A 20,546-nucleotide genomic window follows, 5' to 3' on the forward strand; every position below is an offset into this window, starting at 1 on the left:
TTAGGCTTGATGTCCCCACAGGCTTAAGATTTTTTTTTTTTCCTCAGGCTGGTGAGATGGCTTAGTGGTTAAGGTGTTTGCCTGCAAAGCCAAAGGACCCTGGTTTGATTCCTCAGTACCCACATAAGCCAGGTGCACAGGGTGGCACATGCATCTGGAGGTCATTTGCGGTGGCTACAGACCCTGGAGTGCCCATTCTCTGTCTCGCTCTCCCTCTGCCTCTTTCTCTCTCTCAAATAAATAAAGAAAATATTTTTTTTAATAACGTAAGATTTTTCTCCTCATCACTGGGATGGAAGGGACAGTCAATGGCTACATATGGGACTAAGTAACAGAAAGTGGCTTGGTCTGGCAAACTTTTATCCTCGTTGCCTAACTCTCGCCTCCTCTACCCAAAGTATCATAAATGAGGGGGGAAGGTGGTGGGATTTCATGACACTACTGTCCCATCAAGGTATGCTAGGAAGTTGGCCTGGGGAAAATGCTTCTGTCCTATCTCAAACAGTAATCAGGAAAAAAAAAATAATATTTGCGATGCCACATAATATAAGCATACCAAACGAACACCACAAAAGCTGTGTGAATAAAGCTGGCATGGAAACTGCAGCCCATGAAAGTACAGCAAGCTCTGTACACTAAACATAAACACAGCAACTTCCTGCTAAGGAGAATGGCAAGAGAAGTTTGAGGCCCTACAGTAAGGAAACGAAAGGAACACGCCTGAATATTTGGAAGGAAGAAATAAAACGGTCCTTACATTGAGGTAATATGGTCATGGTTACACAAAATCACAAAGAATGAAAAAAATAGCTGAAAAACAGAACTAGAAAGTTCAGCAAATTTACAAGATAAATAACAAGATCAGTCATATTTCTTAAATTTTTTGTTCATCATTTTATTATTATTTGAGAGCGACAGACACAGAGAGAAAGGCAGATATATATATAGAGAGAGAGAATGGGTGCACCAGGGCCTCCAGCCACTGCAAATGAACTCCAGACACGTGTGCCCCCTTGTGCATCTGGCTAACGTGGGTCCTGGGGAATCGAGCCTCGAACCGGGGTCCTTAGGCTTCACAGGCAAGTGCTTAACTGCTAAGCCATCTGTCCAGCCCCAGTCATATTTCTATATGCCAACGTGCAAAGTAAAATTTAAATAGAATACCACTTATAATTATTCCAAAGAAAATGAAATGCTTAGGTACACACCAAAACATGTACAGGATTTCTACCCTAAAAAGTTGTCACATACTGATGAAATAAAACTTTCAAAAGAGACATGTGTTCTTACATCAGAAGACTCAACAGAATAAAAATATCAAGTCTCCTCACACTGACCTATAGGTTCACTGCAGTTCTTACTCCAAACTTTCTGCAAGGCCTTTTTTTTTTTTTTTTTGGTAGACATAGACAAACTTATTCTAAAATTTATGCAGAAGAGCAGTGGTTCTAGATTAGTCAATCTGCCTGAAAAAGGGTTGTAGGTAAGAATCATATCACCTGACAAAAAATCTACTGCACAGATGTGATAGATGTGGAATTGGTGGGGGATGGACACAGATTAATGAAACGGTAAAAATCCAGAAATAGAGTCAGGTGTGGTGGTGCATGCCTTTAATCCCAGCACTTGGGAGGCAAAAGTAGGAGGATTCCCATGAGTTCAAGGCCAGCCTGAGACTACATAGTGAATTCCAGATCAGCCTGGGCTACAGCAACACCCTACCTCCAAAAACCAAAGGAGCGGGGGGACACCAGATATTGCAGTCAGGTTTGCATTGGTGGTAGAAATCACCCAACCAAGCATAGCTTGTGGGAAAAAGAGGTTTATTTTGGCTTACAGGCTCAAGGGGAAGCTTCACGATGGCAGGAAAAAACAATAGCATGATCAGAGGGGGAACATCACCCCTGACCCACATAAGGTGGACCATAGCAACAGCTGAGTGTGCCAAACACTGGCAAGGCGACATTGATTATAATACCCATAAGCCCACCCCCAACAATACACTGCCTCCAGGTGTTAATTCCCAAATTTCCATCAGCTGGGAACCTAACATTCAGAACACCTAAGTTTATGGGGGACACCTGAATCAAACCACCAGACCAGAAAGACATCCATATAAATAGTATCAAGTGATTAAAAAAAGATTTTTATTAACTTTCAAACAGAGAGAGATTAGGCATGCCAGGACTTCTAGCCACTGCAAAGGAATTCCAGATACCTGTGCCACTTTGTGCATCTGGCTTTACAAGGATAATGGGGAATCATATCCAGGTTGTCAGACTTTGCAGGCAAATGCCTTAACCACTGAACCATGTCTCCAGCCCTCAAGTGATTTTTGACAAAGGCAAAAACAACCAAATAGTGGCAGGGCAGCCTTTCCGCAGAGGTGCTGAGGCAGCTGAGTATGTACACAGACACACACCTTCCAGAGACTATAACTCAGAATGGACCACAGGCTAAAATGGAGAAACACAAACTTCAGAACCTAGAGTGAGACAAACAGTTCTTAAACCTGTCACCAAAAAGTAGAGCCCGTAAAATGAAATCTGGGGACTGGAGATGAAGCTCAGGGGTCTGGTATGCATGAGATCCTGCAAAAACAAGAAGAGAAAATTGGCAAGTTGGCTCCCGACTGAAGTGAACATTTTGTCATTCGGTAAACAGAGTGGTTGATATCATCCAGTCTCTTTCCTTCTGATGTCTTTCTTTGGTCTAGTTATTATACCAGTTAGAGGAGTGTTAATTACTCAATCATGCTTATGGATTCCCTTTGTTTTAGTCCCATCAGGTTTAAAAATAATAGTTTATTTATTTATTTGCAAACAGAGAGGTAGAAGAAACAGACAGAGAGAATGGGTGTGGCCAGGGCCTCCCGCCACTGCAAACTCTCTCCAGATGCATGCATCACTGTCGACCTGGCTTTTCTTGGGTTCTGGGGAACAGAACTAGGACCATTAGGCTTTTCAAGCAAATGCCTTCTAACTCGGAGCCATCTCTCCAGCCCTCCATCCTGTTTTGATTTGTGTGTTTTTAAGGACTTTTAAGGTATGAACATTAAAAAAAAATGTTTCTTTCTGCTATATTCGTTCTTTTTTGCATAATGAAATGCTGTCTTGAAAGGCTTGAGAACTGTCTGCATATTGCTGCAGGGTCACACCAACTTCCTTGTTAGTTTTCTTATCATTTCATGTCCTTTTGCTTTCAATGTGTAACTCTGTATTCTCTTACAGTCATCCAGTTTGTTCATCTGACTTTTCATTCAAATGTCTGTTCTATTTACATTCAATTACTGATGTGGTTGGATTGTCTATTTTGCTGTCATTCAAGATCAGTCTGTAGGGTTTTTGTATTATCTCTATCAGATTTGAAATCCATGTTATATAAACCTAAGAACCCTGGTTTTTCTTTTTCTACAACTTTAGTTGTATGAGGCAGATAAAACACTGACAGAGGCACTGAAAGGTATTATCTTAGACTGGATTCTTATAACCACAGATCTTTTTATGCACGGGAAACCATGAGATGATAGATTTGTTTGCTTCACTATGGAAACCATTTTAACATCTGTATTTATCCCATAACATCCTGCTGTATATGCACAAGAACGTTCACTTGAAAAAAAAAATAATTAAAAGCAGGTAAAAAAGAAATTGGTTCTGTTTTATTTTTCTTTCTCTAGGGAAAATTTCTCCAGTAATTTCCTAGGAAATTATCCTTTTATTTATATTTCCAAATTTAATTGGGTCAATGATTATAAAGGAGTGTGGTGGTTTGATTCAGGTGTCTCCCATAAACTTAGGAGTTCTGAATGCAAGGTTCCCAGCTGATGGAGATTTGGGAATTAACACGTCCTGGAGGTGTTGAATTGTTGGAGGTGGGCTTATGGGCGTTATAGCCGGTTTTCCCAAGTCAGTGTTTGGCACACTCTCCTGTTGCTATTGTCCACCTTATGTTGGGGAAGGGATGATGTCCACCCTCTGCTCATGCCATCGTTTCCCCCTGCCATCATGGAGCTTCTCCTCAAGCCTATAAGCCAAAATAAACCTCTTTACCCACAAGCTGCTCTTGGTTGGGTGATTTCTACCAGCAATGCGAACCAGACTGCAACAAGGGGGTTCTTAGAATTAAAAACAAATATTCTTAAACATCTGTGCTCTCTCTTCTGCCCCCTCCCCACTTAGGTTAAGCTCTTTCTTCAGCTGCTGCTTCCAGAATTCACAGATGCTATCAGGTTCTCACCTACATGAGTTTCTGCCTTTTCAGTCTTTGCCTCTTGCGTCACTTTAAAACATGTGCACATGTATGCATGTGTATGCGTGCGTGTGCGCACACACACAATCTTTATTTATAAGCAGAGAGACAGAAGAGAGACACAGAGAATGGGAACACCAGGGCCTCTAGGCCCCTGCAAACCAATTTCAGATGCATGTGTCATTTTATGGGTCTGGCTTGATGCTGGGATAGGGGAATTGAACCCAGGATGTTAGGTTTTGCAGGCAAGCGCTTTAACCACTAAGCAATCTCTCCAACCCCCATTAGAAAAAATTTTTTTGAAGTAGGGTCTTACTGTAGCCCTGGTGGACCTGGAACACACTCTGTAGTCTCAGGCTTCCCTTGAACTCACAGTGATTCTCCTACCTCTGCCTCCTGAGCACTGGGATTAAGGGCATGTGCTACCAAGCCCGGTGAATCTTTACTTTCTTTGAAGTTCTTCGGTACTTAGGCAACAGTCTTCTACTTTTCTAGATTTTCCATTTCTCAGCAGGAGGACTTTGATTCAACAGTCTACTGTTATGAAAATAAAATTCCTACACGTCCTCTTAAGAGTCAAGAGGTGTGAGGCGAACCTTCATGGAAATTTTGAGTAAAAGAAAAAAACCATTTTCTTCAATGGAAAATTCAAACAATGTGTACTGTGTTTGACCTATATGAACCTCTTTACAAACTACTTATGTGCATTTAATGGGGAACTCTAGATTCCTTAAGTTTCTATTAGCCCTTTCCACCATGTGTCTTTATGCAAAGCATGGTAGATACAAAAAGCATGTCAAGTCTCTTCCTGCCTCTTTCTCTCTTAAATACATAAAAAGGGGACTGGAGAGATGGCTTAACAGTTAAGGCATTTGCCTGCAAAGCCAAAGGACCAGGTTCGAATGCCCAGTACCCACATAAGCCAGATGCACAAGGGGATGCCCACTCTCTCTCTCCCTCCATTACCCTCTTTGCCTCTTTCTCTATTATATTTGTGTATACACACACACACACACACACACACACACACACACACACATCTCTACATATGCACACACATATATGAATATCAATTGAATGACTGCATTTTAGACTCTTCACACAAGGAGGTCAGAACTGGAGATGTGTGTGATTGTGTGTCATCACCATGGAGCTAGCTGTCAGGGGAAAATTCACTAGGCACAATGTACAAAGGGTAGAATCAGACTTCAGAAGTCAAAATGATAAAAAAAAAAAAAAAGCTATGTTGAAAGGCAGAATGCCTGACAGCAGTCTAGCATGTGGCCCCCAATTTTGAGTATGAGTCAGGAGCAGTTTCAATACCAATCTTTTTCTACACACACACACAGACACACACACAGAGAAAGAGAGAGAGAGAGAGAGACTGCAAATTAAATACTATAATCCTGTCCCATTGTTTTGTAATCAGATTATGAGATTTCCTATTATTGTAAACCAGTGAATTTTAGTTCTGGAAGTTCTGATAATTTACTTTACTTTCTTTCCAATGTCCTCTTACATTTTATGTGTGTGTGTGTGTATAGAAAGAAAGAGAGAGAGATTGGTTGATGAAATAGGATTAAGCATTACACCTTTAATTATTTTTAAATTAAAAAAAATCCTGTATGTGATGGATCATACCACATACAATCCCAGCACTGGGAGGCTAGGGTACAAGTATCACCATGAATTTGAGGCCAGCCTGGGCTACATGAGTTCCACATTGGCCTGAACTCAAGTGAGACACTACTTTGAAATAAAGGAAAAAGAAAAATCTGTAATATCTATGAAGCTTTTCAATAATTACTGGTCATGACAATACCATCTTTCATATCATGTATATTTTGCAAGGTGACAAAAAGCCATTGACAATTACATTTTATAGTTAACAATTACAATAAAAATGCTTTGGTACATTTACATACATTTTTAATCATGAGCAAAGTCATTAGCTATGAATTCAAACAATATATACATAGTTAAAATATACTGTACTTTAACTTAAGGCACTACATACACATTTCCTTATAGCACACTTATTTTATCTATGTTGTTTTAAGAAATGACATGTAATATTTGTCCTTCATTTATAACATTATATCTTAAGAACAAAACAGTCCTCTAGATAAAAGGAATTAAATTCAATAACCCTTAAAGCTTACAAGATAGCAAGAGAGGGAGACCCACATGAACAAGGCACAGCAGTTTTAATCCTTCAACATTCAAGAACTGATCTGTGAAATCTTAAAGAAAGCATAATAGTAAAATACTACCAAGCCTACAGGACATTGGCAATATCTTTATTCTATGGCTGTCTACAAGAACACAGGCATTAAAAATAGCAGCACAAGTATCTCTTCTTTTATTCTGAATCAACTCAACAACCTCACAGAAACATATAATATCAGTAGCTAAAACATTTCCTGAAGCCAAACACTTCTACTAAATCAAATCAGAGCAGCATATTAGTCATTTAACAAGGTGCACTCAAAACCCTTACAAAAAGGGCTAGCTTTGAACAGTTTCCTCATAGTACTATGGGAGTCACTGATCTTAGCAGTAATAAATTTATTTGAAGGTACAAATAAATTAACACAAAGTTTAATATGGTGATAAATAAACTTCACTTTGATTAAATATTCTTCTTGTCTCATGAACAAACACTTTAAAAGTCACCTAATTCTAACATTTGAGAATGGACTGAAAAGACAAAAGGGGTAAATGTCCTGTTGAAAGGGTTAAGACACTTCCAGGACATCCTTTCCTATTCCATCCTTTATAAATTCTCCTCATGGGTTGACAGCATGCATGACAACCAATCGGATTAATGCCATCACTAAACTCACACCACTGTACGGTCCAAGCTCTACTCAACTTGTATTAAATACTCTGCAGTTAGGCATTTCAAAAATGTCCATTGCTTAAAAGAAATAAATATTCCTTTGTGATTTTTAAGTGAAAATTAAAGTAGACAAGGACGTTTCCATTGTTTTATTTACATCAACCAGTTAGTATAAATGTTTAATGTCTCAACAAATCAGAAAATGTATGATCAAACAACATCGGTCCTATTCTGTGGCCAATTTATGACCAACTATCTGCATTTCTGCTGTGTGTAGAAATGCCTCTGAAAGATGAATATAAGAGAAACCAAGTATCAAACTCAGAAGTGAGCAGTGGCCCAACACAATGAATTCCACGTGTGGTGACTGACAATGGTATGGTTACTATCACCATCAACACCTAACTGGCCTGTATGGTTCCTGTCCACCAGTTGGTTGTACATTATAACAACTTTAAAAGACTACTCTGTAACTGTTAATTAGGTGTCTTGGGGCTTTCCCCAAATGGGCATCATTAAGCTGCCAATCTAAGTTTCTTCATATTAATTTAGATGATTCTATGGTCCCACTTAGCAAAGGTATGGTAACAATTCTTCATGGCACACCACTGGTTCTGGATGAGTATGCTAACGGATATGAATACAGGAGGTATTTCTGTGATCCAGATAGTAGAACATTGGAAGTGGCAAGACTAAGGATTTTCTGCCACTTAATATGTAGCTGGTGCAAAGATCAGAAGATATTAAACTGTACTAAGTTTCTTACTAAGTCTACTGTGTAGAAGTGTAGAGTCCAGGAGGCAAACAGAAGATTCTGTCCTCTTTCTGACCTAGTGAGATTGGCATTCAGTCGTAAGTTTTCCTACAGCATTTGACCACTTCCAATAAATATGTAAAAGTTAAAAATGCTAAAAAAAATTAATGATATTTTAACTATGGTACTAAGTCAAAGTAAGTGCACAAAAGAACCTCTCCTGAGAGCTGTGTCTGAAGAAAGATCAGAAGCCTGACCACAGCCCAGTGCCTCTGACCTGCTTTTCCATAAGTCACATGACATTTGCATGTCCACGCTTGCAAACATACAACTTACACAAAGGCATTAAATACAAATAAGGAAAGAACATTTTACTCTCTTCTCAATTTCTTAATAACAATAATCTCTAAAATATACAATCTAGCTGTAATCCTTTGTGTTGTTTTGAGACATGGTCTTTCTATGTAGCCCGAGCAAGCCTCAAACTCACAATCTCCTACCCCAGCCCCCAAGGGCTATGATTCTGGTATGTGCCACAGTGTCCTGCTTAAGACATACAACTTTTGATACTTCAGTAGATTAAGGGCCTTAACATAGACCCAAGAGTGATAACTCAGGCTGTGTGTCACATGGTCATTTTTTATGTTCTTGGAACAGCTTGATTTAACATGGTTCCTTTATAAGCTATGCTTTTTCTATCTGGCTAATCAATGTTATCAACATCACAGGGTTTCCCACCTCAACAGTTTGCTTGAGATACAAACTAATCAAAGGTAAATATAAAAATAAACCTTTTATCTGATGCACAAAATTCACAAATTACTTAAAGATTTCTTTTTATTTCATGTACAAATATATAAATTTGTTAGAAAAACATGCCTAATAAACTTTGGTGCATTTTTATTAATGTATCATCCCCACTGAAAAAAATAGGGAGCAGATGGAGTATTTTTCTCAAAAAAACTATTTCTAGTGAAAGAAACAGATAGTTATAACTTATTTCCTGCCAGCTCTACTCCTAACAGGGTTATTTATATTAGCTAATATACCAAAACAAAACAAAGGAGAAACAAAAGACTTTTAACATGCTTGGTTTTTGTCTGTTGAAGGATACTTTTCACAGTTACAAAACCACTCCTTGGATGGATCCTTAGTTTTGAAATCAAACAAAAGACACTCTGAATAACCCCCAGCAGATACTCCAGCCAAAACACTCTGAATATGACCCCTACCTCCCAGCAGATTACTCAAGCAAAGGGTCGTCGTCATCTTCCTGCAGCTGAAGTCTGGAAAATGGACGGGGTGCAGAGAGTCTGTTCTGCATGGTTATTATGAGGCCCGTGAGAGCAGTTAATAGCAGCAGTGCTCCGATAACAATTCCAATGGCTTCTGGGAGATTAATGCACCACTGGTCCACTAACAAGCACTTAGTATGGCCAAAGGTCCCATTATTGGGATGTGGTTTTAATCCCAGAATGTGGCACATCATTGGGTAAATATCCACAATGTTAATGGTGCTGTGCTTGTAGCCTCTGTGAAATGCAGGGCCGTGAGCAGCTAGAAACGGATGCATACTAGGCAAGGAATTGTCATAACCATGGTCACCTACTGAGAAAGAACAAAATCAGGTTAAGTAAGACCAGTGCTTTTATTACACATAACGTGTTTCTAATATAACTGCACTAGCTTCTTGTCAGCCTAGTGCCCACCCACTCAGAACCTGGTTGGTTGATTTTGTGCTTTAACTCAATCGTATCCCTTATGTCACATGCACACCCCTTTTCCCAAGGCACTACAGCCTCAGACTTCAGTAACACTGCTCAATCTCATGGCCTTTTAGTTGTTTCCCCTCTTCTAGGGTTCATGACAATCTCCAGCACTGGTAGAAAAAACTCACTATGGCCAGGCGTGGTAGAGCACACCCTTAGAAACAGCACTTGGGAGGCAGAAGTAGAAGGAATATACTGTCAGTTTTAGGCTAGCCTGAGCTACATAGTGAGTTCCAGGTCAACCTGGGCTGAAGTGAGACCTTGTCTCAAGTAAAAAGGAAGGAAGGAAGGAAGGAAGGAGGGAGGGAGGGAGGGAGGGAGGGAGGGAGGGAGGGAGGAAGGAAGGAAGGAAGGAAGGAAGGAAGGAAGGAAGGAAGGAAGGAAGGAAGGAAGGAAAACATTAAAAAATGAAATAGGATGGCAAAATGTACTATGACTGCATAACTGTCAATAAATACCTCAACATCAAGAGGCTTAGATAAATGAGAATTCTACAGAAGCATGCCTGCATTTAATATAAACTATAAATAGATGACTCCAATTTACAATTGCAGTAAGAGTTTGGCTCAAAAAATGTTTAAAGACCTCTGATGTAAATGCAATACCAGATTCTCAAGTTTTAGCTTCAACAATTTTGTAATCAAAGTTGATCAATAGTATAGAAAGAAGGATGTGTGTATGTTTAATGTTAAATTTCATATATATGCATAAGAGAAAATATCATTAAGTGGGAAAACTCCCACAAGTAATGTTTGTCTATATCCCTTTTTAAATTTATTTTTGAGAGAGAAAGAGGCAGAGAGAGAGAAAATCCATGGGCGCCCCAGGGCCTTGGCCGGTGTGAATGAACTCCAGACACATGCTCCCCCTTGTGTGCATGCGCAACACTGCATGCTTGTGTCGCTGTGCATCTAGCTACATGGGACCTGGAGATTCAAACATGAGTTCCTAGGCAGTCCAGGCAAGTGCCTTGCTAAGCCATCTCTCCAGCCATATATATATATATATTTTTTTTAACTGTGTTTTTAAAATTTATTAGAGAGAAACAGGCAGATACAGAAAGAAAGGGAGGAAGGAGGGAAAGAATGGACATGCCAGGGCTTCCAGACACTGCAAACAAACTCTAGATGCATGCACCACCTTATGCATCTGGCTTACATGGGGAACTGAACGTGGGTCCTTTGGCTTTGCAGGCAAGTGCCTTAACCATTAAGCCATCTCTCTGGCCCAGTACTTGTCTATATTTCTGTATTGAGGGTATATGGACAGTTGTTGCTCTCTTTTCCAAGTTTACAAAAATGATTACATAAAATAACAACATACCCTCTCATTGACTAAGTCTATCTTTTTGCCTAATGGCTCTACATTGCCACACCCCTGGCACAGGCCAACTAAAGCATGCAGCCTGAATGGCCCTCTACCTAGTTCTGTAAACCACATTTTGCCAGAGCACACCCCTGCACTTTCTAACCTACTGTCTATAACTGCTCTCATAGGATCAAAGCCGAGCTGACTTAAGTAGCAGAAGCAGACCGGCTGGTCCACAAACTCTATGATATTTCTTACCTTGCCCTTTACAGGAAGTGTGCCGACCCCTACTATGAACTACAAAATCAGATTTTTACAGAAGTATTTAAACAAACTGTAGAAAATATGCTTCCTAAGAGGCAAGACCTCTATCTCACTCCTATAGATTTTCTGTTTGAAGAGAGATGTGGATTCATCTCTTTTGTTAACTTGGTGGGTTATTTTGTTTACTTTCGATTCTTGCCCGGTGTTCCAAATCACCACAGCATTCAAGGAAATGATTTCACTATGACGGAATGCCTCAGGGTTACTCAAACTTTTAAAAACATATAAGGAAAAGGAATTTCAATTACTTAATAATCTCTCCTTTAACTTTGTTTCCTTACTTGCCTTTTATTTTCTAAAACTCAAGAGAACTAATCTTGAATATTACTGATAGTAACTGCAGTTTTGGTTGAAAAGAAAAAAAAAGTAGAAGTACACTTTCACCATTAAGGTCACCCAACTTCCTAATCTAACAGTGATATTGTAGCTACTGTAAACTGCTATCAAATGAAAACTTGGAAACTAATAACGCAGTATGAACCTATCTATATCAAAGTCCCTAGTTAACAGACAAGGTCACAGTGTGTAATGTATCCTTGGATATAATGGAAATCAAAGTACCTAGTTAACAGGCAAGGTCACAGTGTAGATCTAGCCATTGGATTCAACGAAAATACCCTAAATACTTACATTTTAATGACGATTTGTTTAGTACAATTGTCCAGCCTTCGTCAGCAACCAAAATGATAGGCTGAATTCGATCATTATGCTGGTAATAAAATCTGTTAGGAATGTTTTCTTTAAGATAAACATTCATGTGAGGACTACAGGTTTTCAGTTTATTATAAACCTCTGTTGTATCTGCAAGAGTGAAATGTCAAAGAGAAAAGTCATGGTGAACTTACAAGAAAAAAACATCTAGCTATAATAAACACAGATAAATTCTGTTATCTATTAAAACACTTTTAATTCTTAAACAGAATAATTAATTATGTGAGTGTAAGACAGGGGGACACACAAACTTCTCAAGAATGCACATGTAGCTTTTACTTCTAGTGAACTCCTATGGGAAGGAAATAGTTTTCACATTGAACTTCTAAGTAAACAAACTATAGATTGATAATTCGATGATCAGTAGAAGAAAATATACCTTATAGTAAAATCTAGCTGTCTTTAAGGATAAAAAATATCCTTTAGTATGAATAATAACAAAATATATCAAAAAGTAGATTAATTTAACACATAAGACAGTTGCTCAAAAGTTATAAATTAGTGGAAGAAAATATATACTACTACTCTGAAAATTAAATATTGGTCATTGTGGTAGTTTGAATGTTATGTCCCCAGTAGCCTCAGGGAGTTTTGTTAAAATTTGGATTTCCAACCACATGACTGGAGGAGGTGTCACTGGGGTCAGATCCTTGGTTCGAGCCCTGTGGAATCACTGGGGGCAGATTTGAAATCCAGCCTAAGGTAAGCAGAGGGAGTTCTCCCAGGTCCCTGTAGTCTGTTGCTGGTTGCTTGCTTGAGTGTAGTGCTGGGTGGTATTTTTTCTCTCTCTGTGTTTGGATTGGTGTAAGGGGACCAGCTTCTTGAGCCATCATGGAACTTCCCCCGGATCTGTACGCTGAAATAAATCCCTTCCTCCCATAAGCTGTGTCTGGTTTGGAAGTTCACCCCAGCACTGAGGAGCTGACTACAACAGTTGTGAACCATAAAAATCCAGAGCTTCATTCTTTGACACAACCCTCCCTTTCCATCAGTTGCCCTATTCAAATAACAATATTCCCCTCCAACTAAACATCTACTTACTGATTTTAGGGAGAACTGCAGCAACGGGAGTCAGGTCTATAACACTGTAGCTTGAGTCATTGATACAGGAGTCCAAATGTATCAGTCTCTCTTTAGAACACTGGGTCATCCCATGGTCACTTGTAATAATGACGTTAAGGTTTTCCCACAATCCTAAAATCTTGAGTTTTTGTACAAGGTCACCAATAAGGTCATCTACTTCTTTCAGTACCCTATACATGTTTTCTTTATCTTCAGGTCCGTATTTGTGGCCACTTGCATCTGGTTCTTCCCAATAGAGTGTTGCAAAGGTGACTGGTGGGTTGGAACTGCTGAGCCAGGTGGTAATGTTATTTAGTCTGTCCTCAAATGATACTGAGTGACTGTAATTCATGAAATAGGAAGGTGTGGTATTGTGGATGGGCACATCAGTACCAGGCCACATTGCAGCAGCACTAGACCTATTTTCCTGAAGTTGGTTGGTCACCCAAATCGGCTCTGCCTCATTCCACCAAAACGGATCCTTATCATTAAATTCGGAGAAATGTTTCTTTGTGCCTTTGTCATACATGGAGTTGGCCACGATACCGTGGCTTTCCTCAAATAAGCCTGTCACAATGCTGTAGTGGTTTGGAAATGTTTTTGTGATAAAAACGTTTTTAACATGTTCTACCAAGACACCTTCTTTGATAAAATTCTGGAGATGAGGAAAGTCATAGCTCTTCAAATAGTCAGCTCTAAAGCCATCAAAAGACACCAGCAATAACTGAGGTGGCAAACTATAGGAGGAGTTACTTTGACAACCAGTGACAAGTCCAGAAAATAACAGTATTACTAATAACTTCATAATGAAAATCTTGAACACAGCAATGAGGATTTCTGAAATAGAAAAACACAATTGTAAGCAATCATGCTATTTGATCTGGATTAAGTGTCAGCAGACCAGCCAACAAGAAGAGAATATTGTAAGATTTTTACCAGTGACCTGGACCAACTTAAAGATAACAATACAATTCAAGTTGAAATACAGAAAATTTCCCCTTACTTGTTCCTATGAACATATGTTCTGCCCCATCTTTTATGCTCTGAAAGGGAATGGACCATTCTTTTGCTCCCTTACATAGTCCTGTTTAGCAGTCTTGTTCATCAGAACTTATTCTAAAGGAGTAAGAGGAACAGATGAAGAAACAAAAATGATTCTTTTGTTCACCATACAAATAATTCCCAGCTTCCAGAGTCTATTTTTCTAAGTTACTTAGTTCTTAGCCCACATAAATATTTGTAAAAAAAAAAAAAATTACCCTATTAGCATAGCAAGAGACTCAATTTAATCTGTACCTGTCCCAAATTTCACATGAAGTGGACTAACCAATAGCTGATGCTAACAGGGACTTGGATGCCATAGTAGCTTCAGAAAAAAATCCAATCTTATCACCACAGTACTCTTAAAAGTTCCATTTTACTGTCAAAGGCTATTTTTCCCAGTGGGTAAGGGTTAGAAGTATTCCTAATGTGGCTCTTTTAAAATAACCCATTGATTACAAAAAACACTTTCACCTACTAACTATCCCTGCTTTCAGTCTCTACTTGCTTTGGCATAAGAAGATAAGGTACATGGTTTAGGGAGAGTGCATGTGGCTGCAGATGAGCAGGATGCCCGTGGAAGTACTGCAATAGAGAGGAGGAGTGGATGAACACTAGGTGAGGGAACAGGGTTGGAGACTGGGATGGAACGGATGCAGGTTTGAGCAAGTTTTGAGAAACAAAGAATGTCGGCCATGATCTAAGTGGAGAATGAGAGAGAGGATGAAGAAACAGGATAGTAAGCCTGTAATGTTAGGGGCTGGTGTGATGGATTTTCATAAGTGGTACACCTTTCTGCAGCAATCCAGATGTCCTGGCACAGACATGAACAAAACAGGTGCAGATTGTATATGGGCTTGTGGGTCTGCCAGCAGCGGAAGGATGATGAACAAGTTGAAGACATTGACTAAAGAGGGACTAAAATTCGAGCTGTGGTTTCTAGGCTGAAAGTAGTCAAGGGTTGCTGGGGGAGAGGTTCTGATGGATGGATGGGTGTTTTAGGAGTAGCTTTCAGAGAATGTTGCAGTTGCAAGGGTGAGCTCATTATTTTGAAGTAACAGGACTCTTTCTAGTATGGCCACTGGGGTAGCTTCTTGAACAAATGAATATGATTACTATGCTCATAAGTCATTTCATGTGTATTCGTCTTTCTTCCAACTAGGCTGCTATTATTTGAAGGCAGGGACTCCTTTCTTTCAAAAGTACCACCTGGATAACCTATGTTCTGGGAGCCATTCAAATACTTTCTGACTAAAGCTGTGACGCTCTGATAAATACTAACTTAAAATTCCTAAGTCCAAAGACAGAGAATTGCATTATGAGGATCTCAGGTCTGAAAAATCCCTAGCTGGAGAGAGGCACATATATGAGTGTGGTGTGTGGGACAATCACTTTTGGTGCCATCCAAGGAACCAAACATAGTACAGAATGAGAAAACCAAACCACTACTCCAAAGCTCAGAGTAAAAATCCTAATGAGCAGTAGGAGGCAGACTCCCCTTAACACAGCCAGTATCATAGTCAACCATCGGCGGTCTGGGGCTGGGGAACTGGATCAGTCAGAGAGCTTGCTGTGCAAGCAGGAGGACCTGAGTCTGATCCCAGCACTCACAGGAAGAGCCACATGGCCACGCATGCCTGTAGCCCCAATGCCAACGAAGGCAGAGACAGTTGGGGCTCCATGCTCACCCTGACTGCCTGGTAACTACTCCAAGTTCCCTGGATGTCATCTCCAAAGGAAACAAACTGGACGAGCAACAGAGGACCCTCGATGATCTCCTCTGACCTCCACAGGCAGGCGCACGGCACGTGCACTTCTGCATGCACACGCATAAACAGTAAACAAACAAACAAACAAAAACCTTTCTATGTGGGGTATCTGAGTAAGCCTGGGAAAATGGCTGAAATGAAGCAAAACTGGCCGTCCATAATAAAGCCTTAAAACAATCTAGACAGTGCCATTTCCCCTTTTGTTCAGTGTGTGGTGTCCCCTGACATGGTGTTTCTGTACAATTAACTCCTCCCTCAGAGACAGTCTTAACTTGGTTCAATCAGACAACAGTTATATGTGCTCTGCCTGCCCTAAGCTTCTTTACAGCCGTCAGTCATGCAGGTCTTCAGGGTGTAGGTTGAATAGACGGACTGATATTTCTCCAAGCACACCTACTTCCTCATAGCCAAGCCATTGTCTCCAGGAGTAGAGTAGATTAAAAACAACCAGGAGGCAACATGGTATCCTTTAAGGGAGAAGATACATCCGAATCTGTTCTTTAAAAACGCACTGGCTCACCGCCCTGCCTGTTTCTCTGAGAAGCCATTCTCAATGCCCAGGCAGTCCTACCCACAGCATGAGTGTTTGATGGCACTACCAAGTCCAGCCTGATGCCCATCAGAATAGATGCACTCATGCTGGCCTTTCCTCTTCCTCAGTTCCCTGATCGTCAATGCAGCCACACAATTCTGTGGCACAGAGAGAGCCCGAGCACACCTCAGTTGCTGGCCTGACCAACCACATTCTATCCCCCAACACTGCCAATGACAGGACCCGGTAAACACGGCTGTCCACTGTCTCCACTTAGAAGACTGACTCAGCAAGTCTGGGGTTCACACCAAGAACATACACTTGTAGCTGCTGCCCACACATTCCCTCCTCTGCTGCCCACCTGAAAACACTGGGCGCTTATCTGAAGCACTTCCATCTCTTACTTCACCTTCCCACTTTGTGCCAACTTAGTTCGGCTGGAAATAGCTCTGTTCATGACACCCCCCTTAGCTGTTCAAAGGAACCATGTTCCTATGCAGAACCTCTGAGCACCTCAGCATTCAAGGCCCTTCAACAGCTTCCAGGTTCAACCTGCTTTCAATTTACTGTGAAACAGTCAAAGAAGTAACTGTCAACCTTAAGTTTCCACTCACTGTACTCCAGTGTCAGAATCTGTCTGAGCTGCATTACAACTGCAAGATAATCAGGGTTGAAGAAATGGCTCAGAGGTTAAATATGCTTGTTTGCAACAAGCCCACTGACTCAGGTTTGATTCTTGTACCCACCTAAAGCCAGATGCACAAAGTGATGCATGTGCCTGAATTTCATTTGTGGTGGTAAGAGGCCCTGGCATGAACATTCTCATCCATTCATATTCTCTCTCTCTGTAAGTAATAATATTAAAAAAGATAATCATTCATTATGGTCACATACAGTGGCTCTTCAGCTAATAGTCTGTGTTTCCACATGAAATCTTACTCAGATAAACTTTTGGTTCATTAAAAAAAAAAATCCTTCAGGGCAGGAGAGAGGGCTTAGCAATTAAGACACTTGCCTGCAAAACCAAAGGACTCAGGTTCAATTCCCCAGGACCCATATAAGCCAGATGCACAAGGTGGCACATGTGTCTAGAATTTACTTGCAGTAGCTGGAGGCCACCCATTCTCAAAGAAATAAATAAAAATAAAATAAATCATTCAAAGCAAGGCATGGTAGCACACAACCTTTAATCCCAGCACTTAGGAGGCAGATGTAGGAGGATTGCTGTGAGCTTGAGCTCACCCTGAGACTACACAGTGAGAAACTACCTTGAAAAACCAAACTAATAATAATAAAACCTTCAACAGATATCTAATATAATTAAGTCCATAACTTAAAAATATACATATGTGGCATGTACAATAGATCAAAAAGTTACATACAATCTTCAAAACAGACATAAAAAGGGCTAGAGAGATGGCTTAGCAGTTAAGGTGCTTGCCTGTGAAGCCTAAGGACCCATGTTCGACTCTCTAGATCCCACGTTAGCCAGACGCACAAAGGTGAGGCAAGCACAAGGTCACACATGCCCCCTAGGTGCTGCAAGTGTCTGGAGTTTGATGGCAGTGGCTGAGGCCCTGGTTCTCTCTCTCTCTCTCTCCCTTTATCTATTGCTCTTAAAAAAAAAAAGACATAAATAAAAATAAGTCAATATGCCATCTTAGAAAAAATAAAGATGGGCTTTAATCCTGAATTACCTTTGTTTTGTAACACTGAGACTTGGGAGAGACTCTGTGCTGGAGAGTCATATACCCTAAGTATTGTTTCTAAACCTAAGCCCTTAGAAGAACGCCAAATGGGGTATCACAGTAGTCTCAGCGAGACTAGCTACAGTCTCCTGCATGTAAAATGGAGCCTCATGAAGGTTACAGAAGAAACCCTGAAAATCAGCTCCTTTTCATCCATTCTCAAGATCTTATAAAAATTCCTCCATGCCAGGCAGAGTATAATTGTGAAATTTTTAAATTGTGAATAATGTATCCCAATCTCTTTTTACATACGATGAAGCTGAAACCCACTGATTAGTTGAGGTCAGAAAGGAACATGCTGCTTTACTGTGCTTTTCCTAATCTCACGTCCTTCACAAGTGTACAAGCATAGTGATAGGCAGTTAACAAGCCTGGCGATAACCTCCACACTATTAGGTAGGAACGCCTGGATCCACGCTTACACTCTGCCTCCCTCTTAACAGCGAGTGCTAAGTTATCTAGGTAAATCATCCTCAGGCAGTTTTTAAGGAACAAAATTCCAAATTTTCAACGAATGAAATTATAAAATATTGGAGAAAAATTCTGTAATTTCATACCAAAAAAAGAAAAAAGAAAAAGTTAAAGGGATATAACAGCAGGCACATCTGGGCTGCCTCCAAAAAGCTTAACAGCAACTGGAAGTATGATGTAGTCTAAAATTCAGGAGCCAAAACATTTCTGACCCTCGCTGGGTTGGAATTCAGTTCATGCCTAGCTGGAATGCATGTCATTCCACTGTCTGACATTTCTGGACTATGTGGAGTTGGGAAAGGATGTAGTGAAAGACACCTGTCTCCATCGACATGCCCTCTGGTCTGACACTGGGAGACTTCCCGGAAGCTCTCAAATTGCACTACTGTGTACACAGATAACTGAGGCAGTTAGCTTTAGATTGTTATCAATTATTTCATAATCTGAGGGAAAAAAATGACAACTCCCTGAAAAACTTTCTAAGTCATAAAGAGCCTATGATCCTCCGATTTCCTAGGGCATTTGATACCAAAATAAAACTATTTTAAAAAAGAGGTATTTCTAGGTGTGCTAGCACACACCTATTTAATCCCAGCACCTAGGAGGCACGGGTAAGAGGACTGCCATGGTTTGAAGCAGGCTGGGGCTACACAGTGAATTACGGTTCTCCCTAGGTTAAAGTGAGACCCTGGAGGTGGTGGTGGTGGTATGGACGGAGGAAGAGGAAGAGATTTTCTAACATCTTCAAATCAGTTGTATTTGTCTTTCTAAACAATAAAAGGTTCCTCTTTAATAGTCCTTGTGTATTCATCAAAATGTCTTCCAAATTATACTATACAGAGATTTTAAAAGCACGGAGAGGGCATGGGAAGATGACTTAGGGGTTAAGGGTTTTGCCTGCAAAGCCAAAAGGACTCAGGTTCGATTTCCCAGGACTCACATAAGCCAGATGCACAGGGTGGAACATGCATCTGGAGTTCGTTAGCAGTGGCTTAAGGCTCTGGCATGCCCATTCTCTCTCTTCTCTCTCTCAAATAAATAAAAATGTAAATGAGAGGGGAACAAAAGTTTTAAGTTTCTTTTCTTTCTTTTTAAAAAGTTACTTATGAAAGAAAGAGAGAGGGAGAGAGAGAAAATGGGTGCGCCAGGGCCTCCTGCCACTGCAAAGGAACTCCAGGTGCATGCACCATCATGTGCATCTGGCTTACGTGGGATGTGGAGAATCGAACCTGGATCCGTAGGCTTCTTCACAGGCAAGCGCCTTAACCGCTAAGCCATCCCTCCAGCCTGGGTTTAGTTTCTTTTTAAAACAGGCAGCGTGGAAAATGAGAAGAGGAGCAAACCCTAACTCTGATGTCCGTCGTCCATCATTACTTGGCACGGGTACAGTCTGAGGTCCACCAGATGCGCCCGGGATGGCTAAGCAAAAATCCCTTCCGAGAGTCGGATCCTACACAAAGCCGACTTTTCCTGACTCGAGCTGCATTGTCTTGGGACGGGGCCCTTCACTTCGCTGAGCCTGCGGTGCTGCGGGACAAGTCAAGGAAGCGTCCCTGACAGCAGCGCAGGACCCGGTCTGCCCCGAGCGATGCTTTATAGAAGCAAGATGTGCAAGGCAAGGTGCCGGGTACCGCCGGGGAGAGACGCGCGTCCACGCCCACTCGCCCTTCCACCCCCCGGGGCGCCGCACCCCGCTCCCGCCCAAGGCTCCAGCCGGGTCCCGACAACGCCCCCAACCCCTTCACCTTGACCCCACCTGCCCGACGCTCTCCTCTCCTTCCGCTTCCCCTCACCCGATGAGCAAGGAAAGAACGACGGGTCAACTCACACGACGGACACGGCCCTTCCCGCCGCCTCTGCTCAGTGCGCGGAACCCGGCGCTCGCGGAACCCCGCGCTCCGGAGTGGTGGTGGTGAGGGAGGGGGGGGGGGGTGGGAACCGTACGTGCGAGCGTCCCACGGACC

The 20,546-nt window shown here is 41.1% G+C and overlaps 1 protein-coding gene across 7 annotated transcripts; it reads right to left on the minus strand.

The window, feature by feature from the left end:
- Positions 1–2,259: 2,259 nt before the first annotated feature.
- Positions 2,260–20,491, minus strand: Enpp4 (ectonucleotide pyrophosphatase/phosphodiesterase 4). 7 transcript variants are annotated; one of them, XM_004653043.2, is made up of 5 exons: positions 17,110–17,164; positions 13,001–13,858; positions 11,879–12,049; positions 9,080–9,455; positions 2,260–2,591 (listed from the first exon to the last, which is right to left on the minus strand). In XM_004653043.2, the coding sequence occupies exons 1-4, from the start codon at positions 17,150–17,152 to the stop codon at positions 9,091–9,093; spliced, it is 1,437 nt and encodes a 478-aa protein (XP_004653100.2). In that variant the 5' UTR covers positions 17,153–17,164; the 3' UTR covers positions 2,260–2,591; positions 9,080–9,090. The 7 variants fall into 7 exon arrangements, with proteins under 7 accessions (XP_004653100.2, XP_045013585.1, XP_045013586.1 ...); XM_045157650.1 differs by lacking the exons at positions 2,260–2,591; positions 17,110–17,164 and adding exons at positions 14,025–14,137; positions 20,411–20,441 and having other exon boundaries at positions 6,076–9,455; XM_045157651.1 differs by lacking the exons at positions 2,260–2,591; positions 17,110–17,164 and adding an exon at positions 20,411–20,491 and having other exon boundaries at positions 6,076–9,455.
- Positions 20,492–20,546: the final 55 nt, after the last annotated feature.

Source organism: Jaculus jaculus, chromosome 8, assembly GCF_020740685.1.
Source record: "Jaculus jaculus isolate mJacJac1 chromosome 8, mJacJac1.mat.Y.cur, whole genome shotgun sequence".
Lineage (NCBI taxonomy): Eukaryota > Metazoa > Chordata > Mammalia > Rodentia > Dipodidae > Jaculus > Jaculus jaculus.